The following is an 18,378-nucleotide window of genomic DNA, read 5'->3' on the forward strand; positions in this document are numbered from 1 at the left end:
GCCAAAGTGACCCCTTAAAAATATCTTAGATCATGTCAATTCAATTCTCTGTTCTAACCTTCCAATGACTCCCGATTTCATTCTGAATTAAGGCCAAAGTCTTTCTAATGGCCTAGAAGTCCCTGAAGGACCCCCCCCGCCCCCCCCCCAACCCCAGGAATCTCTGTTCACTCCCTTCCTCATTCTGCACTGACACACTGGCTTCTGCTTTCCTTGAACACACGAGGCTAACTGCTGGAGCAGTTAGAGGATGAATATCCCCTGATTTCACTGCCTATGGGTGTGCAAGGGGCTGCCCCTGTTTCTCTGGCTAATCTCAACTTCCCACTTACTGATCAATGCTGTGAGGTTGAAGTCCAGATGCTCACTTCTGCAAAGGGTGCACATGTGTGAGGTTTACAGGGATCTCTGAGGAGGTGCCTCTTGTGGGGGGTCTGGATGGCTCTAGCTGGACCTCTTTGACACTCCCTTGCTCCTGCCCATGGCAGCACACCCAGTGGTTTCTTTTCTTTTTCTTAAAATAGAGACAGAGTCTCACTCTGTCCCTGTTTTATTTATTTATTTATTTATTTTTGAGACAGTCTTGCTCCATTACCCCAGGCTGGAGTGCAGTGGTGCCATCATAGCTCACTGCAGCCTCAAATTCCTGGGCTCAAGCAATCCTCCCACCTCACCCTCCCAAGTAGCTGGGACTACAGGAGCGTGCGACTATGCCAGCTAATGTTTTTTTTTTTTATTTTTTTGTAGAGATGGGGTCTTGCTATGTTGCCCAGGATGGTCTCCTGGGCCTCAAGTAATCCTTGCGCCTTGGCCTCCCAAAGTGCTGGGCTTACAGGCGTTGGCTACTGCGTCTGTCCTCCCCATAGTTTCTTACTGCTGTAAGAACTCCCCCAGGGTGGGTCACCATCAAGAGACCTCAAGTTCAGCAACGTTCCTCTATGTCAAACTTGATCCGCAAGAAACTCATCCATCTTGGAGACAGACAGTGATGGGATCGCAGGCCGCTCCACACTTTCCTCTCCCTCCACACTGCCATATCCTTCCTTGCTCATGCAGGAGGCACAGGAAGACTGCTTCCTAAATGCGATTCCCGCTTCATCCCCAAGGATTCTCTTGGCGCCTCACACTTGGCTTTGGTGAGTACGGAGAGGCACTTCCTTCCCCATGGGCTCCCCCAGACCCCAAACTAAAGACTGCAAAGGCCGTCTCCCCCTTTTCCAGCCTGGCAGGAGCCGAGCGTGAGGAAGACGGACATCGCAGAGCATGGTTGGCTTTGGGGATGAAGAAGGGGACAGAGTCTTTTGGTTGTCTCTTAAGAGCCCCAAGAAAATATCTGTCTTCAGACCGTGCCGTATTCATCACCTAATTCGTTCAGCTTGGACCCAGTTCTCCAAATGCCGGAAAATCAGGAAAACTCGCGTGAGCTGCTATAGACGCAAACGTCAACTGTGTAGGCCGTTACGGTGGCCTGAAAGGTTCAAGCTGAACAGAGAAAAATGTCATTTGCCGGTCAAAGAACAACTAACTACCTGTTGGCCGGATTTATTTAACTGGGAAGAATAATTGGATCCAATGGAAGGACTTTAATGTGGTCTAAAATTTCATTTTCTTAGTGAAGACGGTACAAATTTTATGCTAAAAATCTTACTTGTTAAGGCTAAAAATTCTAAGACTTTTGAATTTGAGTACACTTATTTTTATTTTGAGAATTTTTTCTCGTGTTTAAAAATAATACATGCAAAAAAATTAATAATGTACGTTTCCAGCACAAACTTGAGAAAACAGAAACGTTTCAACAGGAAAACAAAAAATAACCCACAATTGCCCAGCTGAGAGATAATCAAGTTTGGTGGTAGACAGAATTCTGACATGAGATAATTTAGGATTGGATCACAAAAGGAAGATCATACTTCATTCTGATTTTACTTTGGTTTACTTTCTGTGTTGGAAAATTATTCAATGAACACATTTGAGGAAACAAGATTTGGAATATGGAATTTATCTAAAACCATTAGGGCCCTGAGACAACAGAAATCTCTGTTTTGTTTTAAATAAGCTCACTGAGAAGAAATATTTATTCATAAGAAGAAACTCTCAGGATCCATTTTATCCCCTTAGCTAACACCTACTTACCCCTGATGTGCCTTGCACGTAGGGGTTGGCAGGTATTACTCACAGCTGCTGAGATCTCACGTGGGCTCTGACTGAATGAGAAGCCACCAGGGGAAGGGGGAATGGCCAGAGGCTGAAGGAAGACTCCTTGGGTCAGAGGAGACCTCTGGTGAGCCCTTAGGGATGTAATTTTGTAGGGTTTGAGTTGGTTTCCTCTTTCTGTGTCCTGCAGATTGAAAAGCAGAGCCATGAGCAGCAGAACTGCAGGGAGACAAGGATTCCAGGTGTTTGTGGGGTGGCGGGAGGCAGCCTGGGAACAGATTCGTTTCCAAAAGGCCACACCCGGTGGAGCAGAAATGTCTTCCCTTGTATAATATGTTAACTAGAGGGTGACAGCAGTCAGGAGCCCATGACCTTAAAATTCCCTATTTTGCCCAGCCCCCTAGAAGATTTCCTAATAGTTCTTTTATAATTAAAAATAATAACACTGATATTTTCATATCCTTTAGAGTTATTTTTAATTTTTAAAGTGAAGAGTGTACAAGCGAGCCAGATGAGTAAAAGAACTACAATTCTCAAGCCCTTGGAAAGGAAACATTACCCACTCCTTTGTCGAGGAGCTTCTGAGAATGGATAATAGCCAATATAGGAACTTTTTGCTGTGAGCCAAGGATTATTCTATGGGCTCTACAGGTACGTGCTGCCCTCCCCATGCTTTACATCTGAGAGAGCCAAGGCTGAGAAGGGTTAAGTGTAGGGGCCAGAATTCCAACCCAGGAAGTGGGCTTAGCAGCCAGACTTGGCTGCTTCTGATATATTTCTCCAAAACCAAAGCAAACAATCACTTAACATGTCCACCACTCGTGTTACTTGCCACTTGCCACAGTGAGAGGCAGTGGAGGGGACGGTTGATATTGCACATTCTGGAGCCACACGCCAGGGCTTGCACCAAAGTACTGGCAATAGTTCCAGCAGCTTGTCTTGGGCAAGTCACATAATCTCACTAAACTTTAGCTTCCTTCTCTGTAAAATGGGCAAGACCATGCCTATCTCAAGGGATTGTTTAGGGGAACTAGGTAAGACAATGTTTGGAAAGCACTTGGCACAGTGTCTGGCTCAAATGAATGGTACTCATCATGATTCCTGATAATTACTGTTACATTAGAAACCAAGGAGACCTCTGTGTCGTATCCAACATGAAGCAGTGTGGATCCTCTCATTGAGTAGGGGAAATCCCACCAGTAGGGTGCAGAGAAATGTGTGTGTTTGGGTTCATGATGGAGGGGAGGTTGCCAGGGAAGAAGTTAACAGCTCCCCATAAATGGACAGGGGGATGTTTGTGTCCCAATGTCTGGCTACTGGAGAGAGAAACACGGTGAAGAGGCAGAAGTGGGAGTGAAAGGAGGCTGGGATGGGCTCCGATGCTAAGCTCAGAGAGGACTGAGATCAGGCTGGGAAATGGAGCCACTAAGCGTGGGAGCTCAGTGGAAACCAGTCAACGAGGGAAAGTGCGGGCACCCCTTGCTTTCTCAACTCTCTCTACCCAAACCTAGGAAGAGAATAGATTCAGATGGAGACAAGACTTGTAAGACCAGAGAGCAAGTCAGAGTCCCAGTGAAGCAGACAGACAGCCTGGCCTGCAGCCCCCCAGATATAGATTCAGCTCAACCATACTCAGCATTGTGAAGGACGTCTATTTATTTCATGATTAGCATGTGAAAAGAGGAATGCTTTCTTCCATCTTGGCATGGGGTTCTGGAATGTCCAGATACAACACTGGTATATGCTATCAAAAGATTTCATATCCCAAACCTTTCGCTGTTGTGTCACTGGTATGCCAGCCCTGAGATAGTCTGGAAAGGAACAAGAGCCAGTACCTTTTTGATAACATTTAAAATCCTTAGATTTACATAATGTGACATGATATGAGAGCCATTGTTTAGCTCTTGGCATAGTGATGAATGCCCAGGGCAGAACACCAAAGGAAAAAGTCTTCTTTGGAAGTTTTCCTCAGAACAAATCTGAGGGAATTCGCTGGTTAATGCAAATACATGTCCAAACAAGTCCCGGTTTGCTTAGGGAGTACACGGAGCTGGCAAGCCTCACTTGGCGTGCAGAGCGTGAGGAATGCTTCATTTTAATGAGGGATCCTGGGGGTCTACAATGAGGGTTATGTGGTATCTCCCATGTGTCTCTTAGGGATGTGGACTGATTGTACCCACAGTGGAAGACAGGCCATTAGAAACTACATAGTTTCTGAACTTCTGGGGCTCTGCAAGATGCAGATAATTTAACAGCATATAACTGAATTTGCAAAGACACACTCAGAGTTCCCAGAGTGAAGAACTTGCCTTTCCTACAGGTAAGCAAAGATGAGTGCAAAGTAATAAGACCGTATTTGGGGTGGGGTGGGGACTAAAGGGTTGATTTTAAAGTAATGCTGTAGGCAGTTCCAGATGTGTTTTAAACATCGTGGCATCTCTGGAATAATTGTGTAGACTCTCTACTTGACTATTTTGAAAGATAACAGTTATTTGACTATCAAGTTCATATGTACAAAGTATACAAGTTCATTTTTAAGACATAACTTTAGTCACATTGTATCTGTGAGTCCTGATCATTTGAGGTTGTTTTTGTTTTTTCTTTTAACAATCATAGAAAGTTAAAGGTATAAGGTTTGGATGGGGGAAGAAAGCTTAGAAAGTGATTAGGAAAATAAATGCTTCCCCAGTCCTCGCCAATGGTCTTCACGTTGATGGGGTGGCAGATGGGACGAACTTGACCTCATGCTTGTTCTGGGGTCCATCCTCTGGATGGCCCCTTAGATCCAGCCACAGGGTGTGACTTCCTGGAAGAAAATCCCCTTTCTGCTCAGATCTAGGGCATTATGTGATTGTTTATGCAAAGTATGTGAAGTACTGTACTGACCTTTATTTTATATTTCTTCTCCAGCTGGAGCGAAATGCTCCACAGGGACTGGGCCTCCCAAAGAGCTCCAGGCTTTTGGTGGGATTAAGCACAGTGGAGGGGTGTTCGGAGAACATTATCCAGTCCTTCAGGCTTAAAGGAGGGAATGGTGACCCAGAACTCAGGACAAAAGAGTCCCAAGAGGCAGAAATGCTGGCAGGAGGGACCTCCTCTGTGTGTGTTAATATATCAAAGAGAACTTGGAATTATAAAGAGAAATAAGAAATTCTCTAGGTTAAGATAATTTTCGAAGTGTTAAAACCTGATAAGAATGGAAATTAATGTGAGGTAAACTTGCCAGGCAAAAACTCCTTTATGAGATAAATTTGGCAGCTCACACTTAGGACTTAACTGTACCCCATAGACCAAATGAAGATTTCTTGTGGTTTATTTACCCCAATATTTAAAAACAAAACAGTTTAGTGCATTCTCTATGTAATAGGTAATTCTGGAATACGTTTTAAATGGACTAAGGAAAATGTACATTTTCACTTGTTTCCTAGTAAACTTAAAGCCGTTGCTCTAAGAGGTCATTTCTTCTGTTCTCATTTGTGTTCGCTGAAACTCCCCCAGCCCCCAGCAAAAGCAACAACAACAAAAGATCCCAAGCAAAAAAAGCCCTTAAGCAATAAAACTGGTGTCCAAGAAAAACATTTAGTTTGAAAAAGAGTTGAAAAATGTAGCCTTGGAAGAACCACTGCTTACATGGGATTGTTCAACAAATTCCTGTTGTGTGAGGTTTGGCATATACTTTCTAAAAATATAAGCATCTGGGGAAACGAGACAAAGCCCAGGTCTTGGACCAAATGAGGCACACAGTGTGAATCTGTTAGTGATTATATCCATAATGAAATATGCGCCCAAATTTAGCAGTGCAAAATCTAATACAATAAGAAAGCCCAGCAGGCATGGTCCTTACCATAATATATAGCCAACAGCGAAGGTACATATGGCGGCGAGGCCGCTGCTCCTGCTGGGATACTGATGGTGCGATGTCCTCATCTCGATTAATATAAAGGGCAAAACCGTTGTGTGCTGAAAAAGAACAGAGACTAGGTGACACAGATTCTTATCATCGCCTCTCTATAATTGTTTTTTTCTCCAGTAAGAGCATGCATGCTGTAAATTCCTAGGAAAATGCCGAGCAGAATGCAGTCTATGGCTCACCGAAGAGATGACGTGGACACAAAGACATGTAGAGCATCAATTGCTCCACTGGTATTTTTATTCTGTATCTTAATTTTTGAAATTTTGTTTTTTGAAGTTATGGGAAATTTCTATAACATAGAAAGGTGTATAGAAAAAATTTCAACTTAAGAAAGGAATAAAAATAACCATGTTAACATTTTGGTATATGTCCTATTTCTTTCCTCCTTGTTCATATTACTTATACATAGTTAAGATCATACCATGCATGCAATTTTGTCTTGAATTTTGATCACAATATTGTAGCATGAGAATTTTTTATATGTGATTTTAGAAATTCTTCTATAATATCAGCCCTGACCATAGTTGCCTAAAACTCCATTATATGAATGCACCAAGATTTGTTTAACCAATTCCTGTTCTTGGACATTAAGATATAAAAGGTTTTCAATTTTTCATTTATTAAAAACAACATGATGAAGATCTTTTATAGAACATTTTGTCTGAATGTTAAATTGTTTTTTATAGTCAGAGGCTATAAAGATTTTAAGGCTGTTGATATATAATGCCAAATTATGTGTGTATCAACAGCAGGTTAGGAAACAATGACAAATTAGCTTCCAAAAAGGGTGTGCCAGTTTGCACCAGCAGTGCATAAATTTAGAAATGATGTTTGAAGACAGAATCCCAAAAAGCTGAGTGGAATATTCCTTTTGTTTTTCTGATCCAGTGGCTACTCTAGATACTAAGATCAGTGGATCAGGATGGAGATGAAATTTATCCCACCCATAGATAAGAAGAAAGGAAAGTCAAGTTTTTAAAACCCCAAAAGATCCAAATATTCTTGGTATTTACATTTGGTGGAAAGATATAAGGGACAAAGAACTTCTTAGATAAAAGTAGGTCAGGATATGTGTTTACCTTCCAACACTGGAGATTTTCTCAAGGGTACAAAGATGGAAGAACTGGAAACTGACCCATTAGCAAGTTTAAATTCTATTTAATACCTCCTAAACAGTCATTAAAAAAAAGTAACTTTGTCCTGCTCTTGCTGAATTGTTTGCACATTCAAGGAAAAGGCAGGAAATTGAATGCTATGATTTTCAAACTCTAATAAGTATTTTACAAAATGGAACCAGGTGGTAGGTAGGCATTGGCAGGCAACAAGGGTGTTGAGGATATCAAGACAAACATCTTTGAAGCAACTTATTGTTTATATTCATAGAGAAAATGGAAAGACATGATTTTGTAAGAAATATTAAGACCAGACATTCTTTGCTTCCAAACATTCTCCTCTAGGTAATAGATCTGACTGGCAATACATTAGTAATTAGAGTATGGCATTCCCAGAAAGTCAGATGAGTGATCACACAGTTGGCTAGCTTTGTATTTCCTTATCTTTTATCTTACCTATTATTATTGTTTTAAAACAGTATACTTATTTCTGAAGGGAACCACACAAAATGTATGCATGTTTTATACTTATTTCTGAAGGGAACCACACAAAATGTATGCGTGTGCTAATACGAGACAATATGCATTTTAAAGATCTATTCTACTGGTTTTTCATGATAACCTAGTTACCTTAGATGACATTGGCCCAGAAATTTCACCAACAGTTTGAGATGCCAACAATAGTTTTACAATGGTGCATTCAGGTAAAATTCAAATATATAGTCAGCAATAAGGCTGTCTTACCAAATCTTACATAAAAAACAAATACCTGCAAATCAAACCTTTCCACTGAAGACAATCCTAATCTGATGGCCTGAGTAGGTTAGAAATGACCATGATTTTTGGCTCATTGATGTTAGGAAATTTCTTAAATTCTGCCTCTTCATTCATTTCTCCAAAACAAGTAATAAATCATCTATTTTTTCTATAAATATTTATTGGTTACATAAGTAACCACTCTGAATATGCTTAGTTATCCAGTTATCATTATTTTATCTAGCCTAGTTGCTGATTATCAGGTATATGCATGGAAGGGTCAAGATGTGCTCTGACCATCCCAGGCAGAAAATCTAGTTGAAAAAGAAAGATCTTTCTAGATCACTTCATCATTGGCATCATCGCCATTAAAAAGGAGCAACTTGTTCCATCAGTGACATAACCACTGACAAAAGATCTCTTTATGGCTAGCCGTGAATGTGCAAGTTTGGACAGTGGCCAGTCTCAGGAGAAGGTAACAACTTATCATTCAGAGTTTTCATGCACTGAAGAATGTATATTACCCCTCTAAAATTTATATTGCAAATATATTTACTCAAAAACAGTATACATTAACAAATGCAAAATATTTATTGCAAATATAAATGTTGCCCTACAGATAACTAAAGTTTTATGTACTAAAAAAATGGTAAAAATCTATAAATGGTCCTGCTGAATAGCTAAGTAGCCTTTAGCAGCTTAGTTATAATTTAAAATCTGCTACAACAAGAAGGATAATTATTTTAGAACTACAGGTACAAGAAATACAGCTCCAATCCATTCTCAGGCAACACTCTCTTTAATGACTTAAGAACCAGGAGTGAAATATTGAACTCCTGTTAAGACCATCAGCTGCACAAGCACGGTAATCTTATGTTTTGTTCACTGTGGTATCTGCAGCACTTAGAAAAGAGCCTGGCACAAAGGAGGTACTCAATCAATATTTGTTGAGATAATTTAATCTTCAAAACAACATCCTAAGTGGGTATTATGAACTCCATTCTGCAGATGAGGCAAGAAAGGCTCAAAAAAGCTAATTTATTTTGCCTAAGATCACAGAGCTAGTAAGTCTGGAGGTAGGATTCAAAAGCAGTTCTGCCTGCCTCCAAATGCCAAGCTCTTTTTTCTATATTAGAATTATATTTTTAAAAGATATCAGAGTTGAATAATCTTTGAATCAATAAACCTGTGGGAGTACATAATTGAAGATTACTTATATTATCTCCCAACAGATTAGAACTACTTTTTGGTTGGACCTCAAAATAAGCCAGAAAGCCTCACTGTAAAAAATGAATTTTGCTAAATGTGTTCTTTCCTGTGGCATATTACTATCTCAATAATTATAAACAATAAAATCAGCTAGCATGAAGTCAGAACCTTCTAGTGGTATGATGACAGTTACAGATGGCTGGAAGCAGACTCAAGAATGATCTGTTTTTATTTCCTCAAACACAAAATCCATTTAAAACTTAACAGTATTCTCAGGTAGATGTAGATCCACTTTGGATAAACAAAAAAGAAGATAAAGTCTGGTTACCAGTGGGGGCTCTTAAGAATAGTATGGGATTCTTCTCTGCAGTACATAGTCAAGAGAACAATTCCCCCGCAGCTGAGTTACTGTGTTGAAAACGTCTGACTTGTTTTAAGTGCTAAGATGAAGAGTTGACAGCCCAAGGAATAAACCTTAATATTCCATATTAACTCTACCCTAGAAAGTCCTGGTCTAAGACACAAGTAGTGACCTTATCCCAAATTCTATCATCTATTGTCGCTCATTTTGATGAAGAGCTGCATTTGGAAGATTGTGTCCAAAAAAAGAAGCCCAAACCTATTTGGGGTTGTTGCATCCTCTGTGTTTTCCCTAGTGGGGTTTGCGTGGGTTCCCTGTGGTGAAGCAGAGTGACTGTGGCCATGGACTGACTGGCCTTCCATGGCAAAAGTCGATCTGAAGAGGTGACCCACCTGGTGGTGGTACCTCCATGCACGGCATGAGCAGAAGGCTAGATTTGCAGAAGAACTTATGATTTCATTATGATGTGAAGACCCTAAAGCAGACAGGACAGGGAAAAAGGCTTCTGGGAAGAGGCTCAAAGGAAGAAAGCAATATATTGAAGTGGAAAGATCAGGAAACTGGCATCTGAGATCTAGTTCTGATTTTGTCCCTCCTTACTCTATGACTGGCAGGTTGTTGCACATTTGGAAAGCTTAGTATCCTCCTCTATTAGATGAGGGGGGTGGATTAAATTTGTGCCTTTCAAATTTCTGACATGAAATACTAAGAAGTTTGGCTGTAACACATACCGTGGCTAATTGACCTATGCATTAGGAAGAGTAGACACAGTGCCAGGGCTCGCAATACCTTTAGTGGCCCATGAAAAGGTTTTAATTTCTTTTAAAATCAGAAGAAAAAAATGAAGTTTCAGAGTTGAAATTTATATTCATCTTTATACCACTGTAGTCACAAAGCATCACACATATATATACACACACACATATGTTCACACACACATGCACGCATGCACACACACACTCACTCATTGATGTAAGGAGGGACCCATGAATAGAAAGTGCCTAGAGCCTACCAAGGTCATTGTGTGGCCCTGGCATGTTACTTGATTTAAAAAACTTTTTTTTTTAACTCAAATCACATTTTTTCTTAAATAAATATATTTAAAGGGAAACCTTATGTAAACTCTCAGAAATGAACTATCACTTGTCATAACTAGAAGATAGCTACAAAAAATACAAAATGAAAATGAATTAATCTTAATAAATTTTTGCTAGATATGTTTGCCCGTCAAAGGCTCTGGATTCCTAGGCCTGCTCTGTGTTGTGCAAGGGTGTTAGTAAGTAGCAGAGGAACGTTAACGACACACTAGCATTACATAGAGACTCTCCTAAACAGAATCAGAAGGATTGCAAGATAATTCGGAGGGGATTACCTTTTCACTATGTGATTTAATATTATTTAATGCCAGGTCCCTGTGCCACATAAATTATCCTGCGTACCACCAGAGCTACACAGCCTACATACCTGGATGCACTGGAATCGATTATTTATAAATCGTAGTTGTACTACGATTAAACTACTAGATTATTACTAAACTACTAGATTATTTGATTTACAATGGATGTTCTTTCACCAGAAAAATGAAGGGATGAGTAATTAGGGAGTGTAGGTGCTGACAGAGGAATGTAATAGTATTTAAAGAAACAAGTTCACACTACACGAGAAGGATCTGGACTGGCTATTGGGAAAAACATTTTTATTATGTGATGGTAATCAGCGATCTATACACTACAGCAAAAGTTTTAAAATAACCTTTGCTGTCAATTAATAGAAGGATAAAACTTTGCTGTGTGATGGTATAAATCCAGGCAAGTGGGATGGATGAATTAGCGGACCTCTCAAGACTGTTTTAGTTCTCTAGAATTGAGAGTGGTAATCAGAGTGTACAATATAAAAAATAATAGACAAGATTTGAAGACTGTGTTCAACTGACATTTTTCTGGTCTTTCCCCTTCTCTCCAAAATATTTTCTCTATAGGAGAGTACTGCTCCCATAGCATACGAGTACCAGGTAAAAATCGTTTCTTCCTAGGAAGCAAAACTGGCTTTTGAATGTGAGGTGTGAGCAGCCCTGCTGGGTCATGAAAGAGCTGGCAATGCCATATCCACCTGTTTGTGGGGCACGGGCAGGCCTCTGGGGGCGCTCTCACAGCGATGGGCGGGTCACATCATCAGGGGAGCTGGCTCTTGCCTTCCTGTTTTCTAATATCCCTATGACGACGTCTGATCATAAATAAACGAGGGCTGTGCGTGTGTGTGAGTGTGTGTCCGTGTGTACCTGCATGCTTGTGGGCACCTGGGCTCAGGCAGGGCTAGAGATGCGGCAGAACTTGCCTGGGAGCATGCGGTGAGCGAGGGGCCCTGTGAGATCCGACAAGGTGTATCACAGGTGTATCACAGATACAGGTGTATCACAGATAAAAGTAACGTGGAAAACTGTCCTTGGATACAAAAAGTCGCACACTCCAGTTTGTCACTTGAATATTTTGTTTGTTTTTTTTTCCTTTTTCCTCCCAGTCAACCGTAGAATGAAAGGGGATTAAAAATGAGAAATTTTAATTCTGAAATAAGGAAAAAAAGAAAGACATTTCCAGATTTGAAAATGAAGCCCGTGGCATTAGCAAAATGTGATCTAAAATGACAGGAAGACTGCCGGCATGAGAAAACTGAGAAGAATCACAAAACAAAACGCTGGCGGATCCTGACCTTTGGCTGCGCTTCTGGGCCTCCCACATAAGTGCAACGCTTGAGGAGTACAGGGACACGCAGCATTGGGCGGGGCCTGGGCAGAACTGAGGTGCATCTTCCCTTGGGGCAACTGTAAGCTCAGAAAGTGGATGAGGTGTTTCTCCTCTTCAAGGGGGACAGAAATGACATCCCTGGCCAGCTTAGAAACAAAACTGATGCAAACTCTAAAAAAAAACCCCTGAATTTTTACCTCTGAAAATCGGACTGAATGTTTTATCCTGAAACTGTCATTATTAATTTTACTCATTGTTCAGCTCAAAATTTGCTATCTTTCCTCAGTCCCTTCCTAGTAGAGGTACTGCAGTGTTTTGAATGACAGGAACTGCCAGTTTCAGCCACCGTAGGTTTCCATTTCTCCGGAAGTCAAATGGAACTTCCTCCTATCATAGGATTCCCGCTCCTAAGTACTATGGTGCTGGTTTTAGTTTGATGATGCCTGTAAATATGTCATAGTACTTCTCCAGAAATGGCCAGAGCCTTTGGACTGTGGCCTTTGGGCGTGGGGCTGGATAGCTGTTCCTGCTGGTGGTCAAATCAGCCTGAGAGGTCCTCACACCAGAGCAACCTCATTGGGCAAAACCAGGTTGAAAACAATGAAACCAGGGACAGACACTTAGGTTCAGATGGAACCAACTCTTATTGAGTGTATGTTCCAGGCATTTCCAATACTCTTTATAGGCTAAGTATTAAATTTGGGGTTTACTCAGTTCTAACATTAGCCCCAACAACTCTTAGGACATGGTTTTAATAATTAGGTCAAATAAACAAAACGGTGCCAAGCACATATCTCGGAATTAAGCGCAACTGTGCGTCATAGAAACCATTACACTAGGACTGTGACACATTTCACTGGGCTATTATTTTTGCATTTAAAAAGCATTTTTAATGTGACTGGAGGGCAGTGACTATCTCTTGCTGAATCTTCCTAATGAAGACATCCACGAGGTGCTAAGTGGTATTCATGAGGCTCCAGTGTGGTGTGTATTAATATTTTCTTTTCCCTTTTCAGCCTGCCAGCCTGTGGGCCACCAATTAAGGAATTCTTTTTGTGAAAGGGACACCAGAGATGACCCAAGTTGTACTGTAAAATGTAAGAGAGATTTTTAAGTGACCTAATGTTCACTTCTTCTACCAAGATTTCACACTTAGTATTTGTAGTTCTCCCAGAATAGCACCTCTAATTACTGCCCTCACACAGATGGTTACAATATGATGATAAGCATGCAGCCCACAGGCTTACGATGGCACAAAGGCCAAAATGATCTGCTTTGCTTGGGCAGGTCAAGGGGAAACTTCACAGAGCAGCAGACATTGGAGCTGGGTTTTTAAGTGTGACTAGGGGCTGACAAGCAGAGAAAGGGTAAAGGAAGGTATTCATTTGCAAGGCCAAGGAAAAAGTGTGTCAAGGCTCAGCGCAGTCCACTAAGGAAGGGGACTGTCACCATTGCAAGGCACCAAAGAGTATGGAGACCTAAGTCCTAAGTTTGGGTGGGCAAGGTAGGCGTCCGCCAAATCCTGGAGGGCTTTTAGATGGACTTTGTCCTGTAGGGGGCAGAGATTCTACGGCTTAAACTTATTCCATGGAGTTTAAGGTATACAGAAGAAGGAGAAAGAAACTTGGGTATTAATAGTAGAAAGATCAAGCTAGAGGCACGTGAAGGAGGGAGCAGAGACAGGACAGATTTATCTGCCAAGCCGTGCCCCTCTCTGCCTCGCTCCTGTCCTGATGGTCTTTTGTCAAGGAAGGAACGATCCTCCCCACGACTTTATTCTAGGCCTCTTCCTTCGCCCCTCTCCTCTCTCCTGCCTCTCTGCAGCCCCCTCACCTGCGATGTCACCCTTTCTGCTCTTCTTTTCTCCTCCACTTTAATAGGCACCGTAATACTGAAAACAACATAAGGAAAAGAACAAAAAGAACGCTAGTCTGTAACTTTGGCAAGTATCTATTTGACAGATAAAAACATAAAGTGACTCTTTTCATCCCTCTGTGTCTCACTGCTTCCCTCCTCATTAACTGAGGTGCAAAAACATGGAGGACACAGCAATGAGAATAGCTGGCAGTCACCGAGTTCTGCTATTATCGTATTTGTTCTCACAACAATCCCTGTGCGGCAGTCATCTTCACCTTTGTTTTGTACCGAAGGACATGGAGGAAACAGGGGCTAACTTGTCAAAGGTGGTGTAGAACTTATAAGCGGTGTAGCCAGCATTAGACCTCAGGCCTACCTGACTCCAAAACCTGTGCTTTTACCAAGACACACTCCTTCCCGTGCCCATTTCTTCAACTGTTCACTCATTCCTTCAATACCTACTGCACTCTTACTATGTGCCAGTCATGATTCCAGGTGCTTAAAATATACCCCAGAAGAGAGCAAAGATCCTTGCCCCTGCAATGGATTACGGTTCTAGGGAACACATTTCCGTTAAGCTAATACAAGTCTGAAGCCTTTCACCTTGGAAAAAACCTAATTCATGAGGGATGCATGTGTGAGATCTTACAGTAAAAGTGGTTCACATAATACGTGCAAATAATAATTGAAATTATTTTGTGAGATCTATTTACTGCATGTCAGGAACTGTACTAAGCACTTTCCATGGATTAAAACTCATTTAATTCTCACAATAATCCCTGAGGTATATAATATTATTGCCATCAATTCCATTTTATAGAAACTGAGGCACAGAGAAGTTAAGAGAGTTGCTCAAGTTTACCCAACTGGAAGGTGGTGACTTTGTGCTCAGAGTTAGGCAGTGTGACTTCTGTGCCAACCTTTTCAAATAGAGCCCATGGTGCCTCTACTACCTGTGGAGCACTGGGAGCACTGAGCACTGAAGGTGGGGGAAGAGCCCGTGGGAGAGTTCGTATTAGGGAGGGCTGGCTCCCCATCTGTGGCTCTGCCTGGGAGAAGGAACCTGAAACTTTATCTCATCTCCCTGCCATTCAGCTTGGCACGAGTCCTGGTGCTAGGCTGGGCGCGGTGGCTCACGCCTATAATCCTGGCACTGTGGGAGGCCGAGGTGGGCGGACTGCTCCAGGTCAGGAGTTCAAAACCAGCCTGAGCGAGACCCTGTCTCTACCAAAATAGAAAGAAATTAATTGACCAACTAAAACATATATATACAAAAAATTAGCCGGGCATGGTGGCGCATGCCTGTAGTCCTAGCTACTTGGGAGGCTGAGGCAGGAGGATCGCTTGAGCCCAGAAGATTGAGGTTGCTGTGAGCTAGGCTGACGCCACGGCACTCACTCTAGCCTGGGCAACAAAGTGAGACTCTGTCTGAAAAAAAAAAAAAAAAAAAAGAGTCCTGGTGTTAAGGGTTGAATGGCCCCTATATTCAAATATCAGACCAGTCTTTATGCTCCTGTGACAGGGTGAATACCACGGGTGGTGAGGGACTCCAGGTAGAGAGGAAGGAGTGAGAATAACCCCAAGCCACTGTCACGGGTCAACATTCTCTTTCTGAAATTTGTGCTACCTTTCTCATCTTTCCAATGGCATACTCCCTTCAAAAGTATTTTAGAAGCATTTTCAGGTGTGAGGTGAAAAGTGAGAGAAGAGAGACCAAAAGGAAATATAGCAGAGGTGGACAGCAAAGGAAAAGCAAAATTTAATTAAGTTTTCCTGTAGTCAGTAAAATTTAAAACACTGAAATAGTTTCTCAAAGATCATGAGAAAATGACAAGTTTGGGGAGCAACAACAGAAAAATGAAACTCATTGTTAAGAGCACTCTGAAATTTAACCAAAAAGAAAAAAACCCTTAAAAATAATTAGACATTTAATGTTATTCACCCACTTTTCAGAAATTATTTTCTCAGTAGAATCCATTCGTCCATAGCTATCAGCATCCTCCAATGTCAGGGCATGGCTCTGAAAACACAATTCTGACTATTTGGTTCCCGTCTCTAAAAATCTTCCCTCTACCTTCAATCAAAGGCCAAGTTTCTTGGCATTGCCACCAAAGGCCCTATGCCATTCAACCTACTTTTCTAATTTAATCACATAACACTCTAGACTGGCAACTGTTACTGTTCCACAAAAAGACCTCAAACTTTCATGCCTTCATTCATGTTCTTCTCTCTGACTGGAATCTCTCGATATTTGGGATTTTATCCCTGGTAGGTACATATAACAGAGTCATTTTCTTCCCATTGAAGAATCATCCCTTATATTTCTCTGCATCCACAGTTGGGTGGGGCCGTGGAGGGTCTAGTTCTGGCCAATAGGCCTAGTATTAGCAGACATGATAGGGATATTTCTGGATACTTCTGAGCCAATGCATTTAAAAGCTGGTGTGAGTTCACTCTCTCTCTTCTCTGCCACAGCAACCTGGGAGCTATGTGTTGAGATGATGGAGACATAGGATGGATGTTCTGGATCCTTGAGTCACCACCTGGAAGGAAGCTGCTCTGGCAGGTCAGCTGATGGCAGCAGACTTTGCGTGGCTGAGAGATAAACTTTGCGGGGCTAACCCACAAAGAGCTCAGGACTAAGTTGCTATCTTAGAATAAGTTAGCCTATCCTGACTAAAACACTATTCCACATTGTCAGCCCTGTACCAGAAGCAGTTTTTTATTTGTGCCCTACTACATACCTACATGGTGGCACTCAGTGATTATATATATTATACATATAATATATATCAATGATATAGCAGTATGCCACATAATGCTACAGTTAGTGTGAGGGAAGGTGATCCTGGTGCATTGGGAACACAATAGGGAGAAGATAAAAACCAGATTGATCATTGTATGCTCAGCTTTTTTTTTTGAGACAGAATCTCACTCTGTTGCCTGAGTTAGAGGGCTGTGGCATCAACCTCAAACTCCTGGGCTCAAGCAATCCTCTTGCCTCAGCCTCCCAAGTTGCTGAGACTACAGGCATGTGCCACCATGCCCGGCTAATTTTTTCTATATATTTTTAGTTGCTCAATTAATTTTTTTCTATTTTTAGTAAAGATGGGGTCTCACTCTTGCTCAGGCTGGTTTCAAACTCCTGACCTTGAGCGATCCTCCTGCCTCGGCCTTCCAGAATGCTAGGATTACAGGTGTGAGCCATCATGCCTGGGCGTATGCTCAGCTTTTGTTGAAGGAACATATTAGTATGAGTTTCTCTTAAGCAAATCTTGTTTTTCCATTAGCTCTTATTAGGAAAAAAACTGCTTGCAATTTAAGAGGAATAAAAAACAAGTTCCTGAATGCAATTTATAGATAAATTAAAAAAATACATTCCTCTTTAAGGAAGAAAAATGATAATTTGCTATTACAGAAAGAAACTGAGCTATTTTGCCCCAAATCATATTTATATGGATTAAGTCACCAAACTAAAGCTGCATATTCACAAAATATGTAGAAGCATTAATTTTTTGAGGTGAAAATAGTAACGCATTTCCATCGACTTTTATAATTTCATCACACTTTTCTATCACAGTATGGGAGCAAATTTCAATGATCCTAAAGATGCCTCCTCACTGAATCTTCAAATACAATGATTTCAAATGGTTTTAATTTGCCCTTGTTTATGATAAAATAAATGTTATTTTGATTGATTGGCAAACGTCTACTAGCAGCAATAAGAGCAATTATGTTTGACATGGAGACATTATAAAATCTATAACCCAAACCTTTAAAGCCTGATTTAAAATGTCAAATTTGACTTATGAGAACCAGTCATAATTCTGCTTCATGCAAAAAGCATTAGGTTAATGCTGGAGCAAAGTACTGTTGCCAAGCGTGCACTGGCATAATTAATCAGGGATATTTCAGAAACGAGTCATCTCCAAGGGGTTATTGATTTGCTGTCATGACACGTTTTTCTTATGGGCTGCAATGGTACTCTGGAACTGGGATGCACTGGCATGTATTTTTCAGTGACTAAGCCTTGATCTGTCCTCCTGGATTCCTGCCATCCTTGCACTGACATCTGCAAACACTCACACTTGACAGCCTCATGCCTGAGCTTGGTGGCTTCCAAGCTGATTAGAATTAGTTCAGAGGGGTTTTGGACTAGTCTGAGTGTAATCGAAAGCAGAGAGCCATGAGTCTCAAGAGAGTGACATGCACCCTGCAAATGGCATCACGTGGATGTGCAGACACAGACACATATGCAAATGCACACACAAGCAC

General features: G+C 41.3%; 1 protein-coding gene and 1 long non-coding RNA gene across 5 annotated transcripts in view; one reads left to right on the forward strand and one right to left on the reverse strand.

The window, feature by feature from the left end:
• Window positions 1-18,378, reverse strand: part of AIG1 (androgen induced 1) — a 229,551-nt gene that overhangs the window by 34,743 nt on the left and 176,430 nt on the right. For all 4 annotated transcript variants that reach the window (XM_012759727.3, XM_012759729.3, XM_012759726.3 and 1 more), the window contains one exon: window positions 5,999-6,114. In XM_012759727.3, coding sequence (XP_012615181.2) covers window positions 5,999-6,114 — 116 coding nt within the window. The remainder of the gene's footprint in view (window positions 1-5,998; window positions 6,115-18,378) is intronic.
• LOC105868664 (uncharacterized) lies at window positions 1,521-4,400 on the forward strand. The gene is made up of 4 exons (XR_001152842.3): window positions 1,521-1,621; window positions 2,345-2,396; window positions 2,622-2,805; window positions 4,312-4,400. It is a non-coding gene; the product is annotated as an uncharacterized LOC105868664 (long non-coding RNA).

Source organism: Microcebus murinus, chromosome 5 (genome assembly GCF_040939455.1).
Source record: "Microcebus murinus isolate Inina chromosome 5, M.murinus_Inina_mat1.0, whole genome shotgun sequence".
NCBI classification, from domain to species: Eukaryota; Metazoa; Chordata; class Mammalia; order Primates; family Cheirogaleidae; genus Microcebus; species Microcebus murinus.